The 23,586-nt window shown below is 34.7% G+C and overlaps 2 protein-coding genes across 4 annotated transcripts; one reads left to right on the top strand and one right to left on the bottom strand.

Moving 5' to 3' along the window:
* Nucleotides 1-1,803: 1,803 nt before the first annotated feature.
* Nucleotides 1,804-3,941, top strand: LOC131020418 (protein MANNAN SYNTHESIS-RELATED 2-like). 2 transcript variants are annotated; one of them, XM_057949197.1, is made up of 6 exons: nt 1,804-1,835; nt 2,369-2,504; nt 2,572-2,645; nt 2,754-2,839; nt 2,927-3,470; nt 3,539-3,941. In XM_057949197.1, the coding sequence occupies exons 2-6, from the start codon at nt 2,468-2,470 to the stop codon at nt 3,794-3,796; spliced, it is 999 nt and encodes a 332-aa protein (XP_057805180.1). In that variant the 5' UTR covers nt 1,804-1,835; nt 2,369-2,467; the 3' UTR covers nt 3,797-3,941. The 2 variants fall into 2 exon arrangements, with proteins under 2 accessions (XP_057805180.1, XP_057805181.1); XM_057949198.1 differs by lacking the exon at nt 1,804-1,835 and having other exon boundaries at nt 1,857-2,504.
* An 80-nt stretch (nt 3,942-4,021) lies between these two features.
* Nucleotides 4,022-19,282, bottom strand: LOC131020417 (calcium-transporting ATPase 8, plasma membrane-type). Of its 2 annotated transcripts, none has more exons than XM_057949195.1 (35): nt 19,124-19,282; nt 18,756-18,980; nt 16,439-16,555; nt 16,323-16,362; nt 15,774-15,895; nt 15,517-15,648; nt 15,332-15,421; nt 14,681-14,750; nt 13,544-13,614; nt 13,373-13,456; nt 13,166-13,243; nt 13,015-13,089; nt 12,355-12,438; nt 12,185-12,267; nt 11,977-12,085; nt 11,838-11,893; nt 11,375-11,417; nt 11,208-11,291; nt 10,929-11,066; nt 10,329-10,394; nt 10,146-10,244; nt 9,894-10,004; nt 9,519-9,689; nt 9,053-9,112; nt 7,692-7,856; nt 7,472-7,588; nt 6,951-7,049; nt 6,313-6,450; nt 6,125-6,225; nt 5,286-5,331; nt 5,055-5,189; nt 4,827-4,934; nt 4,655-4,746; nt 4,417-4,517; nt 4,022-4,340 (listed from the first exon to the last, which is right to left on the bottom strand). In XM_057949195.1, the coding sequence occupies exons 2-35, from the start codon at nt 18,906-18,908 to the stop codon at nt 4,336-4,338; spliced, it is 3,243 nt and encodes a 1,080-aa protein (XP_057805178.1). In that variant the 5' UTR covers nt 18,909-18,980; nt 19,124-19,282; the 3' UTR covers nt 4,022-4,335. The 2 variants fall into 2 exon arrangements, with proteins under 2 accessions (XP_057805178.1, XP_057805179.1); XM_057949196.1 differs by having other exon boundaries at nt 18,756-18,969; nt 19,124-19,276.
* Nucleotides 19,283-23,586: the final 4,304 nt, after the last annotated feature.

Below are 23,586 nucleotides of genomic sequence, written 5' to 3'. Positions count from 1 at the left end.
ATTTTTTTTATTCTAGTATATTTTTTTATGATAAATTTATAATTAAAGATATTAGATAACCCACCATGAAGAGCAAATTATAATTTAATTAGATAATTCTTAATCTATTTCCCTAATCTTTCCTACATTCTTGATGTCGCCGGAGTTGTTGTTCCAAATCGTGAGTGGTGGCGCGCTGGGTGCTGCGCCGGTGGCGGGGAACGAGAAGGCCGCGCTGGCTCGTGTGTGTTGGAGCCAAGTCAGCCGATGCTGCGAAGGCGCCGAAGTTGGGACGGAGGGAGTATTTAATTATCTCTTTTTCTTATTCTCGCGTATGAATATGATCCCCCCGTTTCTACTCAAAATCTGGTCAAATTAATCTTATATATTGATCGTTTGGTTTCTTTCTTGTTAATTCATTGTTTTCTTTCGAAGCTATAAGGAAGCAATCAATCTACATATGTAAGAGAACAAAATCTGGAGCAAGCAATCTCGCTCCGCTCGGATGCATATTTGTGCATAACCCTATATAAATTTATGTTCTACCATATACAAATTTCTGTTTAACAATATGCATGCTTTTTTTTTAATCACATAACAAATTAAATTACGATTATAATAAAATAAGTTTAGAACAAGCGAAAATTCTCTGAACAATAAGATTTATGAGATAAATGGTTGTGATAGAATACTACATATCTAATAAGTTTTGATCAGTGCTATATGATCCCTCTCATATTAATATATTTTAGAATTAATGTATTTATGCACTTTTGAATTTATAGATATATTTTTGTATTTAATATTATGCACTTGTAAGATATTTATGATACTACCTCAGCGTACAATGTATACGCCATTCATCAATATACAAAACTGAAGTTCGAATTCAAACGAAACAATAAAAGTGTGTATATAAATATAGATATATATACAGAAAATATATCATGCATATACATTGGGAAAAAAACAGCTAGTAGAATTGCAACTTTCGCTTAAAAACGGCAAGAAACAAAAGTTTTCTCGTCTGCAACAAAACAAAGTAAATTCAGAGAATTGAATATGATTAATTACGACATTATCATTTAGAAATATACTCGAAAAAATAAATTAATTTCTTCCAATGAACACAACAAAACCGCTTAATATTGTTACGTGAAGAAAAGACGGATTTTAATGCATCAGCTCATGCATTATGCAGCTGTCTTTTGGCTGTCAAATTTAAACCATTTTTTTTTTTTGTTTTCTGCACAGTCGGCGCTTCTCTAATTTTGGCGATATGCAATCAAATTCTCTAACAAATGCTTCTTTTTCTTGTGTATGTTTATAGAGGGTTTATTTTCAGAATATATATAGATAATCAAGAAATTTAGAGGAAGAAAAAAATATATAAGGGTTTCGGAAAATGGCAGTTGATTTGAGGCAAGTTATGGCCGCTTTTCTTACATTTTCCATGTTTGTAATGCTCGGAAACATGATAAAAAGAGACCATTTCGATCCCTTCTTTCTGGTAAAGTTTTTACTTAATTTCATTAATTTTTCTTCTTAAATTCACTTTTATGTTTTCTATGTTCTTATTTAATTTGAAACAAATTTAAATTACTAGACCTCGCGCCTAGAAAAATGAATGGTTTCTTGATTTTTAAGAAAAAATATGTACTATTTTATTTGTTTCCTATGTGCTGTTAATATTTTATTCATACGGATATATCGATTTCTGCAACATGGTAGTCGATATATCTTTTTTTTCTACCCATTGATCAGTAGAAAGTATCTCTGAGTTATCATTGTTATTGAATAAATTTATATTATTCATGCAATAACCATTGACAAAGCGCAGAAGTCTTGTTTGAGAGGTATAATTATGTGATGTCTCATTTGTTATTATTCTATTTTTTTCTGCATTTTTAAATAATTACAGATATAACTAAACATCTACTCCTTCAAATTAATCCATAAACCTTTTTCTGTAATATCCAACAATTTCATTTTTCAAATTAACAAACAATAATCTAGATATGGTTTTTGGTAGTTAGTAAATTATTTAACAACGAAACCAAAAGTAGTACATAGTGTATGTCCACTGTAGACTAAAAGTAGAGAAAGAGAAGGGGTAATTTAATTTGTACACTGTGCAGCACAGCACGCACATAGTTGATGGTTAAAATCGTAGGCCGAAATTTCAAGTTCTAATTGTTTCGGAAGCGACACTAGATCTTATAAACTAAATTTTATGACAAGATATCAAATTACTTTTCATATAACATTCCACCTTCAAAAAACATTCCACCATAGTTTTATTATTTAGAAGAAGATGCTAATTACTGTTACTAATGTCCAAGTTTTGGTATATAACTAAATTGGACAATTATATATTTTGTTTTTCAAGGAACCTTATCCGGAACGAACAATTGTGCAATACAACTCTCTCAAAGTGTCTAAACTAACTGGAATCAGTGATGCCCTTTGGAGTCCAAACAATGAAGCCATGCAACCATGCTGGAACAGACCCTCATTTCTATTCAGTCAGTCCTTCTAACTCTCTCTCTCTCTCTCATGTCACATGCATTTAATTTATTCCCTTGTTTGCAGAAGAGAGAAAACAACCCAATAATGGTTACATCTTTTTCACATTGAGTCGTGCACCAGAATATCATGCCACACAGGTTATTATTTAATCTCAACTCAACATTAAAAGAAGTGTCTGATATCTATAGGTCAATTATAAATGTTATTTTGACCCGTCTAGCTATCTTACCACATTGACATCTCAGGTAGCAAATGCTGTGGCGGTGGCCACTCAACTAGGTGCACAACTTGCAATTCCAGACATCCGAGGATCCAATTCTCGACACAAACTGTGATTGTTTATCTATATATCAAACTTTAATTAATTTGCGTATTTAAAAAAATAAAAAAGAATAACATCTTGAATAATAATTTTCAGGCAGTTTGGCGAAATTTATGATGTGGAGACGTTTGTGAGAAGCCTGAAAGGAGTAGTCCAAGTCGACAAGAATCCGGCTGCACAATTATCAAACATGAAGCTCCATATCGTGAGCGTTCCTGATGGAGTTTCAGAGGATTTCATAGCTTCAAAAATCAGCCCCATTTTTCGCAGCAAACGAAAACTGAAGATAGTTACTCACTTCAACTCATCAAAGGGGAAACTAGACGAGTCATCAGCTGCATATCAATGCATAGCAATGTTTGAGAGCCTCAAACTGCACCCAGATTTGCAGCAACTAGTGGACTCCATGGTCGCAACACTGCGAAGCTTCAGCCACAAACGCGGCCACTACATTGCAGTGGACTTGAGGGTTGATGATTCATTGTGCCAGGCGAGCAAACATTGCTACAACGTTCAAGAGATCGGAGAATTTCTTAGGAAAATCGGTGTTGAGAGAGAGACGAGTATATACTTGAGTCAGACTGGATGGAGCAGCGGTCTTGGTGAGTTCAGGGATGTCTTCCCCAACACATTCACTAAGGTAACAAACATGTAAATTCTGAGGTGGTTCTCATTTCTAGAGATAATCAAATGTTGTGCTACAACCAGGATGCAATAATGGCCGTTGATCAGAAGGCTAGGTTCATGGACTACGAGAAGATCATCGACTTTTACATATGTACAGAGAGCGACATCTTCGTGCCATCGTTCCCAGGCAGATTCTACAGCATTGTGGTGGGGAAGAGAATTGCTAAAGGCAGATCACAGATCCTTGTTCCAGCCAAAAACACTTCAGCTACAGCAACGCATTATGTGTCTCCCTATATAGCAAAGAGGAGCCATTTTGCATATTCATGCTTCTGCTGAAAACTTTCCTCTCTCAGTAATGTACATCTGTTGCTACGTTTTTGAAGATAGTTCAAAACCAACAAATGATTGATTGATACAAGTACAAGATTATCACAATCAAAGTGTGAAATACCGTACATTGTGGTAAAAATATCAAATCAAATTGGGACACTGCTAGCGGCTTAACTTTGTTTGTTTAGATTCATATATACTAACTGTTTCATTAATTGGTGAAAAGGCTCATTTTTAATCAACAATATGTGCAAAATTGAAAGGTGATGCACATATTTTTTTAAATAATAAAATCCAATATACAAATCTCTCGCCAAAACACAACGTGATCTAGAAACCAAAGGGGTTAATTTTACAATAATGTCAGCAAATAAGATTTTAGAAAGCGTCCGGGCATTAAAAGAATAATCCAGTTAGGATGTGGAAACAGAAATCATAACAGGAAATCAACCTCCTCTACCTTGCCTCTATATTGTTGTTAGTGTTTTTCATTTCTATGCAAATGTTAGACTATACTGCAGAACCAAATCTTATCTCATCGTCTCTTAACCTGAAAAACAACAAACGAAGACGATTAACCAACAATATCATCTCAACATGCAAGCAAGGTCTGTAAGTAAAATTACCATCATCAGAGTTTCTTTGTCTCTGGATTTTCTTTGAGAAGGATTCACCTATGGGCTTCTCGGGGACAGGAATTAGTTTTCCAATAGCAGCAAGTGGCCAGCTGGTGATAACCACAAAGCAATATTACTATCAGCTGTTTAAATAAATATGACCAATTCTAACCATACAACAGAGAATCTATTTCAAGGTTGGAATTCAAAGCGCGTTTAATAAAATGCATAGAACCAGACTACGAACCTGATAACACCGATAGCAATGGAAACAAGCCACAATTTCCAGCTCAGCCTTACAGTAGTGGCGAACTTTCCCAGGAAAAAGATTATGATAAACTAGACAGCAAATGAAGACATATAAGAAATTGAAGATGATGAAACTAGACAAAACACACCAGTCATCACATTGTAAATACCTGAAGCACCACTTCAAGGCCAACTATTCCCATGAACAGACGGTTCTTAGTGACACCTTTAAAAACGTTGACCTCATCTGGCTTTCGAGCATTAAATTCATTGAATACCTATAATTACAGACATTAAGAAAGATGTAGGAATATTACCAACAAACACTGCACAGCTATACAACCTCACATCTCATGCAGCAAAATTTAGAGAAATACTATCTTTAATATTGCTCTTACCTGACAGAAGACGAATGCGTTGAATATCAATGTATTATTCACTCGAAAAGCATGATCTTCGTCATCATTTTGCAGATTAAGGATATCCCTTCCCCGAAAATTGAGGATTAAGAGCACAGTGACTTGATATAAAGCCTACAATTAGTGACAAAAAAAAAATAAAAAAATTGAGCCCATTCTATCTCAGCTGTTCAATGCAATTTTACAAGGTTATCATAGAACACCCCATACCTGTATTAACAAGTTCCTCCACATGATATTCGTTATAAGAGGTTCCCTAAAATACCAATAATTTATTTGTCAAAATATAATCAATCAGTTACACAATTCATGGAAAATTAATCCACTAGGACGGCAGGTAATGTTTTTAAATAAATAAATAAATAAGATGAATTATCACAAGCCCTACACCATTCGTGTTGTGTTATAGGATAATTTAACAAATAAATAGTACATAGTATCATGAGCAAGGAAAAATTTAAGTCGCAAGCACTTGCTCTAGATAACAAAGCAGCCAATTAATCAATTATCATATGCAATAGACAACACAAAAGTATTACAAACACATAGAATGTAAAACCAAGGACATACTAACCCTATATTTCAAGAATATATGTCAATGCAGCAATACAAAGCATGGTTCAGGTAAGTTAGAGAAACCTATCTTCTAATCCGAATCAAATTCATTATGAATACTTACCTAAAGGAGTGCATAGAAGCAGGACAACCAGTGCTTAACAGAAAAAATAGAACTGACAAACATTTGATGATACAAAAGAATTGTTTTGACAAGTTTTACTCATATAGGGTTGAAGAACTACTACAGGAAAGAAAAGGAAGCCAAACAACATTATTAAATCCTTGCTCCTAGGCTTAGCATCTTATACACAGGATTCACAATCCATATACTCTTTAGACTCCCAATTATGTGGTATTACATCCGTACTAGAAAGAGCAAGGGATGGATATAAGAGGAGAAAATGAGCCAAATCATTTAACAAGAGGAGAAGAAAAGTAGCAATTATGAAAATGAGAGCATCAAAACTGTTAATGACTTGCACAACTCTGACCTTCTTCCAACAGGTGCTCTACGCATGAGATGATCAGTGGGAGGCTCTGTGGCTAGTGCAAGTGCTCCTAACGTGTCCATGATAAGGTTCACCCAGAGAAGCTGGTTACCCAAAAAAAAAGAATCAATTTTTATATAAGAATTGTAGCAACTGAAGCAAATACATGACTTGAAAGAGTAAATACACACCTGCACAGCATTCAGTGGGACATTGCCAGCAGAAACCGCAGCCACAACATTGATAATCAAAGCAGCAACATTAACCGTAAGTTGAAACTGTATGAATTTCTGAATGTTGGCGTAAACAGATCTTCCCCATCGGACAACCTGCAGTTTTCATAGATTTTAACACCTTAGCTACAGGGACGAAAGAGTTGAATAGCTTCCCTTTGGACCAGAAGCCATGTAACCTGGTGATTATTAAATACGGGGAGGCCCAGGATTTCATCACTCATAGATACTTAAACTCTCAGAAGAAATCTACGAGAGGCTCATTCCATTTTTACAATTCACGTTCGCATTATATTAAGAAAAGTTTCTAGATAATGCTGATCTGAAATTATATTCAGCAGACTAATTGGAACATAAATTTTTCCATTGAATTTACCAAAACTTGTTTTCGACACTGGCACCACTAAAAGAAATATGAAATTCAAAATTACACCAAAATTTTCAAGATAAACTGAAAAACAGGTGGACAAAGACCATAACCACGTTCATTAAAATGTAAGTACAAAATTCACACACCTCTTCATAGATTATCAGTACAGGAGAGAGACCAGCAAGGGTAAAAAAATTAAACAAATAAATAAATAAAATTAACTAACCTTCACAACAGAAGCAAAATTGTCATCCAATATAATGATATCTGAACTCTCTTTTGCAACTTCTGTGCCTTGGATACCCATTGCAAGACCAATATCAGCCTATATCATTATCAAATTGAAAATTTAATCATACTAGCTGGAGAAGCTCAATACAAGAGAATAACACACAGACACATCCTTCATAAACAGCTACCTGAAATCTCCAACACAACCCTTTTAAGCAGAACAAATTGACACCTAACCATGAACCCACTACATCCCCAAATGTTTTCTTTTAGGAAAGTATTAATGCAAGTCGAGCTCAGATAGTACTACTCTTTTCCACAATCTTCAAAACATATTGCACCAACTAATTCACAAGTAACAAAGTCCTACTAAAGATAGAATAACATCATTATTGAATAATAAGAGATTCTGGTATCAGGGTGAAAATGGATAGAAACGTGCAGGCATAAGTCATTGCCCTCCCCGTCAACTTTACACGACAAAGCCACATACTCCAAACAAGTAAAACACCAGACCTCATGTAGCGCAGGAGCATCATTGGTACCATCTCCCGTAACAGCAACTACATGTCCCCTCTTTCTTAATGCTTGAACAAGCAGGAGTTTGTCATTTGGTGATGACCTTCCCATCACCTATGTGCAAAAAGGTAACACAAAATCATCATAACTCATCAACAACTAGCAGAGTAACACACTAAGAGAACTAGTAGAGTCCAAGTCAATCATCATATCATACCGAAATCTTATCAGCTATTTCTAATCTCTGTGTTTCCGTAAGGATACGGAATGCCTTTCCTTCAATAATATTAGGCTCAGTTGCATCTGCACTAGAGGCTAATATACCACACTCTAAGGCAATTGCTTTAGCTGTTTGAAGATTGTCACCAGTGACCATGCGCACCTAGAAAATCGATGATCCAAGAAAAATAAAAATGACTGCATAGCTAAGAAGTTCCATGGTCAAACAAAAGAACAAATAAAAAACAAACAAGAAAACAGCAAGTACGAATCAAATATTCGACAAAGAAGGAAAGCATTTCTTTCATGAGCATAACAGGCCACCTGCAACAGAAAAGAGAGTTAGATACAACAAAGGGACAATTGTCAGTGTACTTGGACTAAGAAAGGAAGGAAAGTATACAGGGCTGAAGTCCAATCGGACATCCTTCTCAAAAAAAGACTTTTCATTCCTAGAAAGATATCCTGATTTATTCTAAAACTAAACCAACCCAAATATTCAACATAGCAGGGGTTGAGTATTATTTCAGTGTCTAGATCAAGATAATTGAAGACAAACTAAATCCCGGTCTAGACATCCATTTGAAAACCTCTTATTACTGATACTGTGACCATCTTTTTCATGGGACTGATAAAAGGCATATTCAAGTCAGACATGTCTGCATCAAGATGATTTCATATGCCATGTCTATCCATAGATCTGTATCTGGATTCTAGACTCTAATGGGCTACAACAAATTGTTCTATTAAAAGTCTCTAAATAACTGGGTTTCCCAGAGCCTTAATGCACACTGATTGTAGGCTAGCGAAATTACGGATTCTACCCCTCCCATTACCAACCTTACTGAGGTGTGGGGATCTGAAAGAGTACAGAAATCTAATATCTAGGAGTTGATATATACTATTTTCTGTCCAAAGAGTTTCCCATTACTGATTCTACGCCTCCCATTACCAACCTTGAAGAGGTATGGGGATCTGTCGAAAGAGTAAGAAATTTAATATCTAGGAGTTTCTCATCTGACAAGCACTATCAAAAGAATGTCAAATGTAATTTAGAAACCTGTATTTTCTGCACAAGTTCCAGAATGAGTTGATATACTATTTTGAAACATTCAGATCATCCTTTTTGCAACTGTCTGCCTTAATTATATGGGAACATGGATGAACTGATAGAGAATAAATAACAGACACCGTAAAGATAATGGCCGGCCAAGTAGGAGACAAAATACTAATATGCACCAATGTGATCTTGGAAGCTAGCTATACTGATTTACTGATGAGAAATCCATTCTGCTTCAGCTGGTCTACACCCATATTTCCTAGTGTGCCAGAGGTAAGTGAGGCAATAAATGTACATACCTTAACACCAGCATTAGTGCACAATTGGACAGCATCTCTTACACCTGGTCGGCACGGATCCTATATCAAAAAATATTTTTAAGTGATGTGGACTAAAAAGATGTGCGAAATGAGAAATTTGGCATATGCAATCCCAATAAAATGTCGAAGAAATCATTATTGTAAGGACCCTCAAAATTGATGTCTACCAAAAGAATTGAAAATGCAATAGCAGGAGATGATCTAAAGAACCATGTATTTAAAAAGTAGAAATAGCACATTTTTCTAGAATGCTAATTGCAAAAATTGGATACAATGTTTCTGACTGGTTGAAAGCTTTTCATTCATGATGCAAATGTGCATATAATTTTCCAAAAATACAAAAAAGTGTAAGGTGAATTAATATCATAAAAAGATAGATTATAAATTACAGAGAATCTCACGAAAATTAACAGGCAGCATTTAAGACAGAACTAGTAACAAGCACCTTGATACCAACTATGCCCAGCAAAATTAGGTCTGACTCAGGTAATTCCCAATTTTCGAGTTCTTCAGCAGTAGATGGAACACTCTTTACGTCATATGGCCTATAGGCAATGGCCACACAACGCAAGCTCCTTGCAGCCATATCTTCAATTGCTTTCTTATAAGATGACAGCTGTATAAAAAACCAAAAACTCACTTTACCGCCATAACCAAACTTAGAACTATCCTAATACTTAAAAAATGCCTAGTATTGACATTTATATTCTTATAAAAGTCACAGTCTTCATGAATACCATAGAAATGAACAGCTACTGTCAATAGAATTATTTAGTGGGACCAGAAAGAGAAAGCTAGAAAATATATTTTCTTCACAGACCTTATCTTCATCCAGCGGTACCACTTGGTCATCTGCATCTAAGTAACTTGTGCAGCAAGCAAGTACTATTTCTGCAGCCCCTTTCCAGTGCACATGAACTTCAGAATCCGACTGCCAAAGCACCATATAAATTCAGAAAAAAGAAAACTGAAAAACCATGCAACTGAAGAAAGTTCATCTAGAATTCATTGCGAGAAGACAAGAGGCAAACACAACCTAAAATATATCACCAAATCAAATTTTTGGAATTACCGTTTTTAGTGCAACACCACCTCGCTTCTTCTCCGAGTTAAATGGAAATGCATGAATAATAACTGAATCTGATCGAACAGAAAGAAAATCCATTCCAAGCTACAGGAAGACAACCAAGGGAAATTAAGTTGCTGCATAGAACAAGACACTGTTATAAAGCCAAAAAAGGTTTTGTTGCACTACATTTACTCCCCACTGCAGAATTGCCTTTTCAGTTGGTGATCCTGAAAGCTCCGGAGGTCCACCACCCTAATAAAACCAGCTAAATAAGTGCCATTCTTAATATATCAACAAGAAAAGAACGATAAAACCTAGAACTATCACAACTTATAACTTATAAGAGCCTATAACTAAGAAGATGATGTAAGCAACTTGATCAGATAACTTCTTTAGTTTGAACTCCAGCTTCAAGTTTTCTGGAATATTTCAACAATCAAAAGACTGATCATAGATTGTCTCCTCCAAAATCCAAGTGGAAGTAGCAGAAATGAAATATAGCATAAAACACAGTATTTTCATATGTTGAGATTTTACATGCATCATGACAGAAACCTAATTTGATGATAATAATAATACTAATAATAGTTTACACTTTACAGACCACTCGAACTCAAGAGTCGGGAAGCAAAACTTGACAAGTAGAAGACAACAGATTTCTACGATATCAGGATCTAACATTCAAACCTATGAGTAACATTCCATCCAAGCAACTTCATTTATTCATATTCAGAAATTAAATGTAAATAAATATAAGTAATCAGAAGAACACCCCCTAAAACATACTTCAGGCACAAATACGCTTCCAGTTGTGTTTTGCGCAATGCCTTCAATCAGTAGAGAGATAACTTTAGAAGGAAGAAGCGACTTATTGTCAGGTGGGTCAATTTTCTTTCCACACGCAGATACCTCCACCACAGTCATCTGTACAAGGATAATAAAAGATTACTGCTTGCAAACTGAAATTAAATACCCTTGATTTCATCATTATCCAACTGCCAAAGCAAGCCACCAAATGCAGAAAGAGCAGAAAACTAGAAGCAAAAGAAGAAAACTGATAAGCACCTCATTCAGAGTTAGGGTTCCAGTTTTATCACTGCAAATGGTAGTTGCAGAACCCATCGTTTCACAGGCTGAAAGCCTCCTCACCTGCAGTTTAAATGTTAATAAACTCACAGAAGATATTGAGAAAATAACTTAGAGATGGGAATGTTGCTAGCACGAATGCATACCAATGCTTTATCAGCCATCATTTTCCTCATTGAATATGCAAGCCTGAAATGCAGTTACATTTTAAAGAAGGTTATTTAAAGAAAAAAGTATGTGGTTATACACCAGTTGCGATGTAAACAGTAGCAGTAAGTGCATAAGACACATAACCAAACCAGTGGTTTAGAGTTTGAATTCCATCAACTGAAATGGAAGGTTCATAAATGATGTACAGAGTGTAGAATCAAGCAGGTCAAAAATATATAACAAGGGACGTTATCTGATATAGAAAAATCATCCTTTTTCATTAAAGATATGGGATTCAGCAATAAAAAGAAATGTGAAGGATTCTTCATTCCTTATTATCTCAACACGGTTTTACATTCCAGCAAGCACCTAATGGGCAGAGGCAGAGATCAAAACTACTATTTCTATAATGACAAGCACAGGTGCTAATGAAGAATAATATTTTACAAATAAGCTTACGTGAGAGTGACAGCTAATGGAAGACCTTCTGGTACCGCAACAACTACAATAGTCACCTAGAGTTTTAACTTGATTAGTCAGCAATACAAGATGTACAACCAGTAGTATACTATCAAATATTGTCAAAAACAATACATACTGCAACAGTGAATATCTTTACGAATCCGTCTATCGCATCACCAACTTTAGTCACCCCAGGTGTGAATTGGACTGTGCCATCAGGATCTTTCGTATGCCCAGTAAAAAATCTGCTCAATCACAAAGTAATATATATTGATTAAACTTCCCAAAATAAATTATAAGAGTGAAACATCAGATACTGTATCTGTAGACTGTAAGCAAGTTACCTGGCCACAAGGACGATAAGAACAGCTAGTGCTACTCCAAGACCAACCATGCCAATAAAAGTAGCAACCCCATTTAATCGTACCTAAACTCATCGCCATGTTAAAATGTCAGAATTAGATGGACACTTAAGAATCAGAAAAACGTTACAAAGCCTCCACTTAGAAGAAACCTGTAAAGGTGTTTCCTCGCCATTATCTTCTGATATGCTTGCCATAAGTAATCCCCATTCAGTATTTATTCCCACACTAGTTACCTGTGAAAGCCCAATGAAAATTCAGATGGCAGTTCATGCTTCATAGTACATCCTCAGGGAGGATGTGATAGAAGAACGCATACCACTTTCATAAATGGGTTCCTACAGTTCTATCTAAACAAAGTTGAATTTCTAAGCAAAGAATCAAGGTTGAGAAATGTTGTCAGATAAGAAGTTAAAAAAAAATAACTTCATCTTTTCTTGAACTTCAAGCAAACATGTTTCATTAGCTAAAAAAGTTTCATTTGACCTTTTCTAATTGCAGTCCCATGATATCCATGTAAAACTCACTTGATGTTAACTAGCATATAGAATATGTACAGTATAAAACCTAATGTAAACTACCAACTACACCATTAGTATTACCTACTACTAAGCAACAAAGCATTTCAGTTCATGCATATACAAGTAAACCTATTCCTATCCTTTTGTGCTTTATCAATATCCACAGAGCACATTCACTAACTAGATTAATTTGTACATTCTTGAGCAAGCAAAGCCATTGTTCTCTCTATTTCCTGAAGATATGGAAATTCCAAAAGTTGTTTAAGAGCTCAAAGAATAGTGAGAAATTACCAGCATGGTCCCATAGCCATCAGCAATCTTGCATCCAGACATAAGAAAGGGTGATCGTACAGGATCTTTGTGAACCTAACACAGACAATATTGAAGAGTAAATAATACTGCGACCAACACAACATAGAGAAAAAGGTTTCTTTAGGCATACAATTTTACTTTCTCCGGTCATGCTTGATTCATCAACTGAAAGGGACTGGCCAGAGATTACAAGTCCATCTGCTGGCACCTATATGCATATGTAGGGAATAACTCAATCAAATACAAACATCAACTCCCACACCACCACCCCCCAAAAATAATAGAATTCTAGCTCTCAAAAAGAACATGTTGAATGTCACTATCCGCAGCAGCTAACCTGATCACCAATTTTAAGAGGCAGGACATCACCAACAACTATTTCAAATATTGAAATCTTAGTCCTGCGCCCACCCCTTATCACCTGGAGAATATTTCAAGAAAACATAAGAATAAGAAATAAAGTACGGGAGGCAGTACATGCAGAAAATTTGTATTGACATTACTCTACCTCCATTTGTATATTTTCCTTCTCTTCATTCAAGTTCTGGAATTGAAGGGATTGTTTGTAATCACTTACAGCTGAAAATTTTAAAAATATTCATTTCTTACTACCAGCTGACGTGAACACAAGAGAATTCATTACGGAAGACATTTATGCTTCTGTCACACTAACAAAATAAGAATGAATAACAAAAACCATACTTGTTGCCCTCTCTTTAAGGAAACCATATTTATTCTTTTCCACAATGTGTCCCTATAGGACCATATTTCATACAAATCATATCACAAAACAGGAAGTAATATAATGCATATTCAAAATGTGGCCTTCATTTGACAAGCATCAACAAGTCACTACATTCTTACTAAGGGCAAATTTTATTCTTTCATCATTTTATGGAACTGCTAAGGGTGAAAATTCAGACACGAAGTGAATAAAATGTGTAGCAAATAGGGTATAGATGCATTTAGTAATTTCAAGTATTTTGTGAAGAACACAAACATACTCATCAATCATCAACTTAACCCATATCTCATTTCCAAATATGTCCTTCCATTTCAGATAGATATTCCCATTTGGTCAAGTCATGTTTATTTGTGTACGCCCTAAATCATATGAACATTTACTTGTGTAAGGTTATCCCAAGTAGTAAACAGGTCGTGTTGAGGTTCATATAAGAACATGTATATTGTATACCTAGTCTCAACCCAAAGCAAAAACCTGGTTGCCACACCTAATTGCTTTTTTTCTGAAAATACTTGCACATAACTTCTTCTAGTTCTTCTGATTTTATGTATGAATTTTGGAATATTTTATTATTTACACTTACATCAAGATTTAAATTTCAGTGGTATTCCAACTACCCTAATCCTCGCACCGACCCCCAAAGAAAAACCCCAGGGATAAAAAAAATATCTTTTCTTTCTCACTAAAAGCCTGGTTCTCTTCTAAACCATATCCATAGTGTCCACTTTTAAACAAATTTATCACCAAACAAGACATTATCACCAAATGCCAACCAGGAGCATATGCAAATGCAACTGCAACTAAAACCATCAATCATGCAAATCAAGAAAGCTGCGAAGAGGTCTGCAACTGCAACAAAAACCAGTATAACAAACCACTAAAATCACATACTCGTATTACCTGTGAAAACAATGACTATAAAAACCGCCAAGGCAATGCTTCCTCCATCATACCAACCTTCTTTTATACCCTAAAATGAAAATAAACTTTTACAGGGATCAATAAAACTGAACGGACACCATTATACAAGCACTGATACATTATTCTCTATATTCCTCACGAGAGTGACCAAATTTTTCAATGAAGAACCATAGGCATGAGAGCAAGTGGTTACAAATATAATTTTGAGTTCCAGCCCAATTGCTTAAACAACTTAATCGATTCAAAGAGCAAACAAAACAAATGACTATAATATATATTACTGAAGAAAACTTATAAATTTTACAATTTTTCCCAATTAAGAAAGACAAGACAATAAATTTTGACAAAGCAATCACTAATAAGAGCTGGTGAACATAAATGTGTCCCTTAATTTACTTGCCAGAAAACTCAATACCAACAAAGACATGATCTCGAGGAATAACTCGATCCACATGAAAGAAAAAATAATGTACGTTGCTCTAGCAAATAGAGCAAGACAACAAATCGACACTCAACATAAGGACAGAAAAGTCACAATCAAGAAATGGGCAGCCAAGACAGGATACACGATCTTTAATTATCTCGTAATCATGCCTTAGAACTTACACAGAAAGGTGCACTGAATCTTACCTCTGTCTTTATACCCAATACTAAGGAAGCAGTTGCAGCAATCATCAAAATTACTAGAGTAGTATCTCGACAAGCATCCCACACAAACCTCTACAGGAAAAAATAATAAACAAATAAAAAAAAATTCCAACACTTCTTTAACAGAAAAGGTACGATTATTCTAAAAAATGAAACTAATCACCCACCCAAAAACTCCTCCCTTTCTTTCGAGGATATGTGTTCGAGCCAAAAGCTTTCTTCCTGTTTATGATGTCAGTCTCATCCCCAGATACACCATTCTCCTGATTGGATTTTAATTTTTCAGCCAATCCTTTAACCTGGCCACGCAAAGAGCAAATAAGGATGACATTGGAAAAAGTAATATATATATATATATATATATATGATGATGATGATGATGATCAAGCAATATATGAATTTAGAAAGATTGAAATGAACTTGCCCCCCCATTTTGCTGCAAAAGAGAAAGATCATGCTCCTTGGATATTGCAACTAGTTCTTCTGAGCTGATGCCAAAATCAACACTTCGAGTAGGACTCAAAGGTATAGTTGAAGGTAGTGCACCTAAAAAATGTCGGACAAAACAGCAATGATAATCAGGCTCTGAAAGATGAACTGAAGTCTATGCTGCTGCTGCAGAACAGAAGTAGAGAGGAGTGTAAACTAGACACGGCCAAATATAAGATTATGTCACTATGATAACTGTCAACAGGCAAATAATTCAAAACAGATAATCAAACAATTTAAATGTCACTGATAAGCCAATGTCAAGAAAATGATGAGAGTAGTATGATCGTGAGAACTTGTATTTTCCCAGATTAACAACACAACAAGTCAACAACTAGTACAAGGTTCATAGGTAAAAGATCGTATTGCAACCAAGATAATAGAATAAGAATTTGAACCGACACTAAAATGATATACTACAGTTCCCACAGAAGTTTAATCAGTAAGGAATTTATTTTGTATAACAGAGCAGAAAAATAATTACCAGGTAGTCCTTTGCCAGCCTCTTGGAACAAGACAGCGGCCTGGTCAAGTAGATAATTGATTAACAATCAAATGAGTGATCATTAGTTACCGAATAAAATAAGAAAGATAATTTACCCTAATGACTTGAGCATGTGTTCTAATCTTAGCAATTAACTGCCTCCTCTCTTCTTCTTTCTTCAAGTCCAATGTATAACGAAATCGCCGTGAAGCATTTAGGACAAGTGCAGCTTGCTGAAACAACCACAGATTAAGAAAAATATTTAAATTGACTGGTAGTAGTATGCTTTAGTATGGACAAACCTATGACAAAAAAGACAATCACGGTCCACCTAAATCCACATAAGTATACAGAAAATTACATAGATAGTAACTAAAGAAGTTCAAAAGCAGTTTGTCTGTTGCAGACGAATTAGAGACACCAGAATCCACTGGTAATATAAACTCCACAGATGACCATTCATTGACACTACCACCAATACAACCTTGCCCAACAGATTGAACAAACTATAGTTCACATGCACATAAAATTGGCAGCGGAAACTCAGCCTGCCAAAGAGAGCCATCAATTCGGCATACCGAGGACAAAAAAGGAAAGAACCTGCCAATCCATATCCACTCTCTTAAGGGAACGTGAGCTAGCAACTGGACGAAATAAGCAAGATACAACATCTAGCTACAACTTAATGATTACTGCATTAATGATCAAAGCAAATGATTTTATCCTATAAGTCTATACCAACTTGGTTTGTACAGTAGTGTGCAAAAAGGGATGAGGGTGAGATTGACTTGCATACATGCATTTGAGTTTCTGGGAGTCAAACAACCATTGATAAGGCCCTTTTAATTTCATGTTAATATAATTAGCCAGGGCAAACACTATCTTTCAACCACTTAGCAGCAATATTCAGAAACACTATTTGCACATGCTTAACCAAATAGAACTAAAAAGCTCTATTACTATAAGGTTATTAAGTCTGAAATGCTAAAAGGCTGTAAGGAGTTCGGTTTTGAACATATAGGAAAGCAAAACTACCCACGTACAGAATAAAAACTGTAGTTGAACAGCAAAACTTGATATTCAACTCGAATTACGGAGAAAACATATGAAGACATTCTTTAATATGCAAAAGAGGAAGCCAGAGATTTGATGCTTGATTTATCATCAGGGCTCAGACCAGGTCACAAAAGAAGGTACATGGTCTCCTGATTATTTTCTCTGAAAATAACACCTTCTACGATGAGCAAGGTTCCTCAATGGTTGACCATTGTAGTTATTGTTGTGTTCTTCGTCTTCTTTCCATATGAAGGACAAAATGATGGCATCTACATTGGGGGTTACATGCTGAGTAATTAATTTTCTCTTGTTCTTCATCATTTCAGAAATTTCGATAAAGTAGTTTACCTAGGTAAATTGTATCAATTCGTATGCGGACTTGTGAAAGCCCAATAAATCAAATTCAATTATTAGGAAAGAAGGATAATTCATTTTCTAAAATCACCAAAAGCCATACGTAAATAAGAAACAGGAGAGAGAGAAAGAGAAAGTAGAAGAATATGGTTTGTTGCATACCATGCTCATCCAGATATGAACACCTTAAGAGCAATGGCCATATAAGAGAAGGAAGTACATGTGAGATGATTATCATTGATCGCTTATGACAGCAGACTTATTGAAAACAATTATCTACCACTTGAGGAGTAACAACTGCTTAAGCTTAATGTCAGCCAGAATATAATGCCAATGCCACTACAAATCGCAGCTCCCAAATGGAAGGAAAAGAAGGCTACACTTAAGAATTTGTCTAATTGAATTCCTCAAGTGTCTTCCACTCATTAAGGAAAAATGATGTGTAACCTTCCACTCATTCAGGAAAAATGATGCGTTTACAATGGTATTATGATATGAACAACACTCGGAAATGCATTAAGCAGTAAACATAATTTCAAAACAACAGTAAGGCATACTTACAAAAGAGATGACATATTCATGAAATAGAACACCTCCATCATACCAAATCAGTCAATCAAAGAAATAAAACTAGGATGGCTACTGAAGATACAAAACCAGTCTCCCTTATGAACTTCGGAATACAAAATAATTCAACTGAAGCAAAGATTCTTATGAACTTCGGAATACAAAATAATACACCAAGGCAAACAAAAACTCAACAGATTATATAGTACTCCCTCCGTCCGATGAAGCATGACCTAGTTTTTTTCGACACGAGAATTAAGAAATTGATATTTTATGTGTTAAGTACAGTAGATAAAAAAGTGAAAAGGCGAATAAAGGGTAAATTTTTTGCTATTTTTAGAAATAGGTCAAGTTTGTGAGACAAATCAAAAAGAAAACTGGTTCATGGTTCGTGGACAGAGTGAGTAACAAAAACCACAACATAAGATCAGAAATGGACCAATGCGGCCAACTTACCCTCCACCTACGCAGCCGGTGCACCGGAGCACTCTTCGTCCGAACAATGTCGAACGGTCCAGCGCCGTCGTCTTCATCTTCCGGATAATCGCGCCGGCTACTCCCCGCTTCAAGGTCGAAGCCTTTCTTCTTGTACTTGATTTCTTCAGTCATACCCAATTCTCTCAGTGCTTAGTCGCAGGAAAGATGACACCTTCTAGTATTCTCGAACACACTACCGGAAAACTGAGATTCAGCCAATGTCGCCAAAAAAACGACGGCAAAAGATAGCAAAAATTACTCCACTTATGGTAATCACAACTACTGCGTTTATAGTTACGCAGATGATATCAAAATAAGCGTGAATATAGCACAGAAAGCGGAACTACCGCGATGAATGCCGGGAAATTCGAAACCACCGCCGTCTCCGGGAGTGGTGGGTTCACACAGATAGCGTGTGGAAAGGTGCGAGAAAGAAATAAGAAATTGCCTGGAAATTTCTCATAAATAGCTTCTTGTGTGGTGAGGTGTACCGGGCTTAGCGTGGTCGGTCGATTTTCTTTTATAATCAAATATTCGATTCTATTACTTGAAAAGAAGACTAAAAAAGCTCGAGGGATAAGATTTTTTTTATATATTCTTAATAAATCGGGAATCACTTTAATTGGCTTTTTCGGTGGAGAGTGAAATATTTCTTTTTATGTAGGTGCAAATATTATTTTCATTGTAAAATCATGAAGCTAGAAAATTATTTTGAACTAGTTTTGTAACTTTTGTTTTTGTGTGATGTATGATTATACTTATTTAATAAAAAATGTATATTTTTAAAATTTTATGATATTATTTAATAATATAATGGATGATAATATAATATATTTTAATCACATCATATTATGAGTTTTTTATATTATATAAAATAACTCTAATCAATATAATAAGTCATATTATGAGTTCTTTATATTAAAATAGCTTTAATCAATGTAATAGCATTGAAATGGTGATAAATTTATTTTGTAGTTGGAGACTTATCAAATCAATAAAGAATATTTTGACAATATATATATATATATATAGAATCTGCACTCCCCTCATAATATATAGGTCCAAATCTGAACCACATAATGTGGCTACGTGGCTAGGAGCGTGACACGTGACAGATGCCTGCCTCCCAAGACCTTGCAAAGCCTTCGAAGGCAAAAAACACGGAGGGGTAAAATAGGAATAAATTTTTTTAAAATTAAAATATATATATATATACCAAAAATTTATTTTTTTCCCGCGGCAGTCATCAAAATTATGCATATAATTGAACCCAAATATGCATAAACATTGGATAGAAATATGCATAGAAAAGTATCAGTATGCAAACTCTCTTGTGCCTCTCGTTGCCACTCGTCGCCGCCATAGATATGCATATGGTCGAATATTGCTATGCATATTAGTTTGTAACGTTATACATATTTATGTTTTCCTTTATGCATATTCGTGTTCAACTATATGCATAGTACTATGTGACACCGTCAGGTGGCTCTCGCCTCTGGTCACTTGCGGATCATACTTTCCCATAAAGTTTGCATACTGATACTTTTTCGTGCATATTTCTAACAAACGTTATGCATATTTGTGTTTATGTTTATAGATATTTGTATTCAATTATATGCATAATTTTGATGATTGTCTCGAAAAAAAAATTCGGTAATATATTTATATTTATATATATATATATATATATATATATAGAGAGAGAGAGAGAGAGAGATGTTCAATGGAGCAATGCAAATGTTGTTAGAAAGGAGAAACAATCTCAACTATTAAAATAGTTCAATCAAATGGTCAATAACTAAGAATAAATCCAGTGTCCAAATTTTGATGAGTATGTCAATAATTTTGATGAACATGTCAATAATTTCGATGAACTGACGTATTTGTTGAAAATTTCGCACTCCAGAGTTCGAACCCCCAATCAAAATGCTTCTTCAATAAAATTATTGGTATGTTCATCAAAATTATTGATTCAACATTTTTAAATTTCGCAAAAAAAATTAATTTATCCATAGAATCTAACCATATATATATTTAAAGACCACTAAATATTTAAAGAACAGATACCAAATCTCAGTCGTTGATCTTATCTAATCTAACGGTCACCATTTATTCACGCCATGTTCAATGGATTTTTTTTGTTGAACATATACAGGGTCGAATCCCACAACCCCCAAAAAATCAGCATTTATTCACGCCATGTTCAACGAATTTGATGAGCGTTCATGAAATCCGTTGAACATATCAGTAATTTCGTTGAACGTTCATCAAATCCGTTGAACATGGCGTGAATAAATGCTGATTTTTTTTGGGTTGTGGGATTTGACCTTGTATATGTTCAATAAAAAAAATTCCGTTGAACATGGCGTGAATAAATGGTGACCGTTAGATTAGATAAGATCAGATCAACTGCTGAGATTTGGTATCTGTTCTTTGAATATTTAGTGGTCTCCATTGAACGCGATCCTATATATATACTCCATCCGCCCTGAAATAAGTTCCTATTTTTCCTTTTTGTGACGTCCCTTAAATAAGTTCATCTTTCTTTCTTTCAATTTTTTTACAACTACCCCACCACTAATAATATTTTATTTATTCTTACTTTTCACTTTTTCACCACTCACAATACTAATTATAACACTTTTTCACATTTTCACCACTCTCAATACTAATTATAACACATTTTTCTCCACTATCAATACACTTTATAACTTTTTCTTAAAACTCGTGCCGTCCCCAAAGAAGAACTTATTTCAGGGACGGAGGGAGTATATATATATAACCATCGTTATTATCTAGTTAAAATTTTCACTAACATATCTACATATTTTTTCTTTCAAAATGTCTACCGAAGTTTCAAATTTCACAACATAATTTTTGAAATTTCGTTATTTATCCAACTATATAAAGTTTAGCGTAAATACATAAACTTTAGTCCATTCCAAAATTTGTCTCCAGTTCAGTTTCGTCCAAATTAAAATAATTTATACAAACATTCCACTATAATATACTCCACAATATTAATATATGTGTATTGATATATACTATATCTATTTATAATAGTTTTATATTTGATGAATACATAATATATGTACATGTATAGTTTAATTTTTAAAATTTATATTTTGACAAAATAATAACAAATAAACTGCAAATAATTATCCTAATATAAATGAGCGATTATTATGATATTAAATTATTTTCTATGCATTGAATGGGGAAATTAATTCGAGCAAGTTATGTCAACAAACAATTAAACTTCACAATCAAGATAATCAATTATTTTGCCAAAAAGAAATAGTAAAAATTATAATTACAGCTTAAGCGGGAAAATAATTTTCTAAAAATTTGGTAATGAGTATAATTTTATTGGCAATGATTGTAATTTAAATATGATGCGAAAATAGTTCAGAAATTATCTAAATGATTTTGTAATGTAATTCCAGTATTTAGGGACACTTTGGGGGCATTATTTATGATGTAATGTAGTTCTCTCAATATACATGAATTAATAAGGTTAGTAGTCATTTCAAACTTCCTCCGTCCCATTGCAAATATCCCATCTTTTATGATAAATTTCATTCCTTTTTTTCGCAATATATGTTCTCTCTATATATTTAATATTTAAATAATTTTCACCAACTCACTTTATCTACTTAATATATATTTCTTAATATCCGTGCCTAAAAGTAATGAGACATTTATAATGGAGCAAATAGCGTCAAAATCCCTGTAATTTCGCTTGTTTCGCATTTTCCCCATAACTTAAAAATTTATCGTTAAAATTCATGAACTTAATTCCGATTATTAATTTTCCCATAAAATTAATCTTTCCCCAAACTTATGCTGACATGGCAATCGGAAATCCACATAGGCTTAATTTTCCGACGAAATGAACGATATTGTTTAATTCATAATATAAAACGTCGTTGTTTTATATTTTCTTTGGGGATTAACTGAAATCACAAAATATTGGGTACACCCGGGTGTACCATACAACCGGGTTGAGCCGTACCCAAAATAGTGTTATTTATATGGTTTGGGTTAGAATATAGGTTCAAATCAGGGTACGAGTCAAAGACTAAATGAAGGTGCAACCCAGTTGTACGGTACACTCTGAAATTAAGGATTCTTCACCAATATTAGCTAGGGTTCAAAAAAATCCCCAAACCACTGTCAGCCATTGAAGACGAAAAATTGTCATGTCTTCCTCATCATCATCACGCGGAAACTGTCACCCTGACGCTCGAGTAGTATGTGGCCATGGTTATGGGATTGTGGTTTTCAATTCGTGTTGAGGACAATGGACTCATCACTAGTCTTTTTTTCTCTCTCTCGCTCTCTATACTAGGATTTTTATACAATGTGGAAGACGTATAAGACAGTGTTGATCACTGCGCTAAATTAATTATTGTAGAATTTCCGGCGGATCCGTTCTCGTTTCCAACCCAACGGACGTCTGGTTCGGCGTCGGAGAATATGTTGGTGTTGTTCCGTAGTTCCTTCACGAGAGATTTTTAGGTCAAGGGAAAAATGAGAATCGTGCCAAACTTCATGGATTTTGACGCTATTAGGTTAGACGCCAAACGACGTCGTTTAACTTATAATTAATCTACTCAGCATAAGTGTGCCACGTTGGTGACAGTCATCTAATTAATGGCTTAAAAATGTCACTAAGGAAAAAATGAGAATCGGAGCAACGGTCATGAATTTTAACGAGAAATTTTTAGGTCATGGGAAAAATGCGAAACGGACAAAATTACAGAAATTTTGACGTTATTTGCCCTTTATAATGGGACAGAGGGAGTAT

Source organism: Salvia miltiorrhiza, chromosome 4 (genome assembly GCF_028751815.1).
Source record: "Salvia miltiorrhiza cultivar Shanhuang (shh) chromosome 4, IMPLAD_Smil_shh, whole genome shotgun sequence".
NCBI classification, from domain to species: domain Eukaryota; kingdom Viridiplantae; phylum Streptophyta; class Magnoliopsida; order Lamiales; family Lamiaceae; genus Salvia; species Salvia miltiorrhiza.
This window is presented reverse-complemented; position numbering and strand designations above follow the sequence as displayed.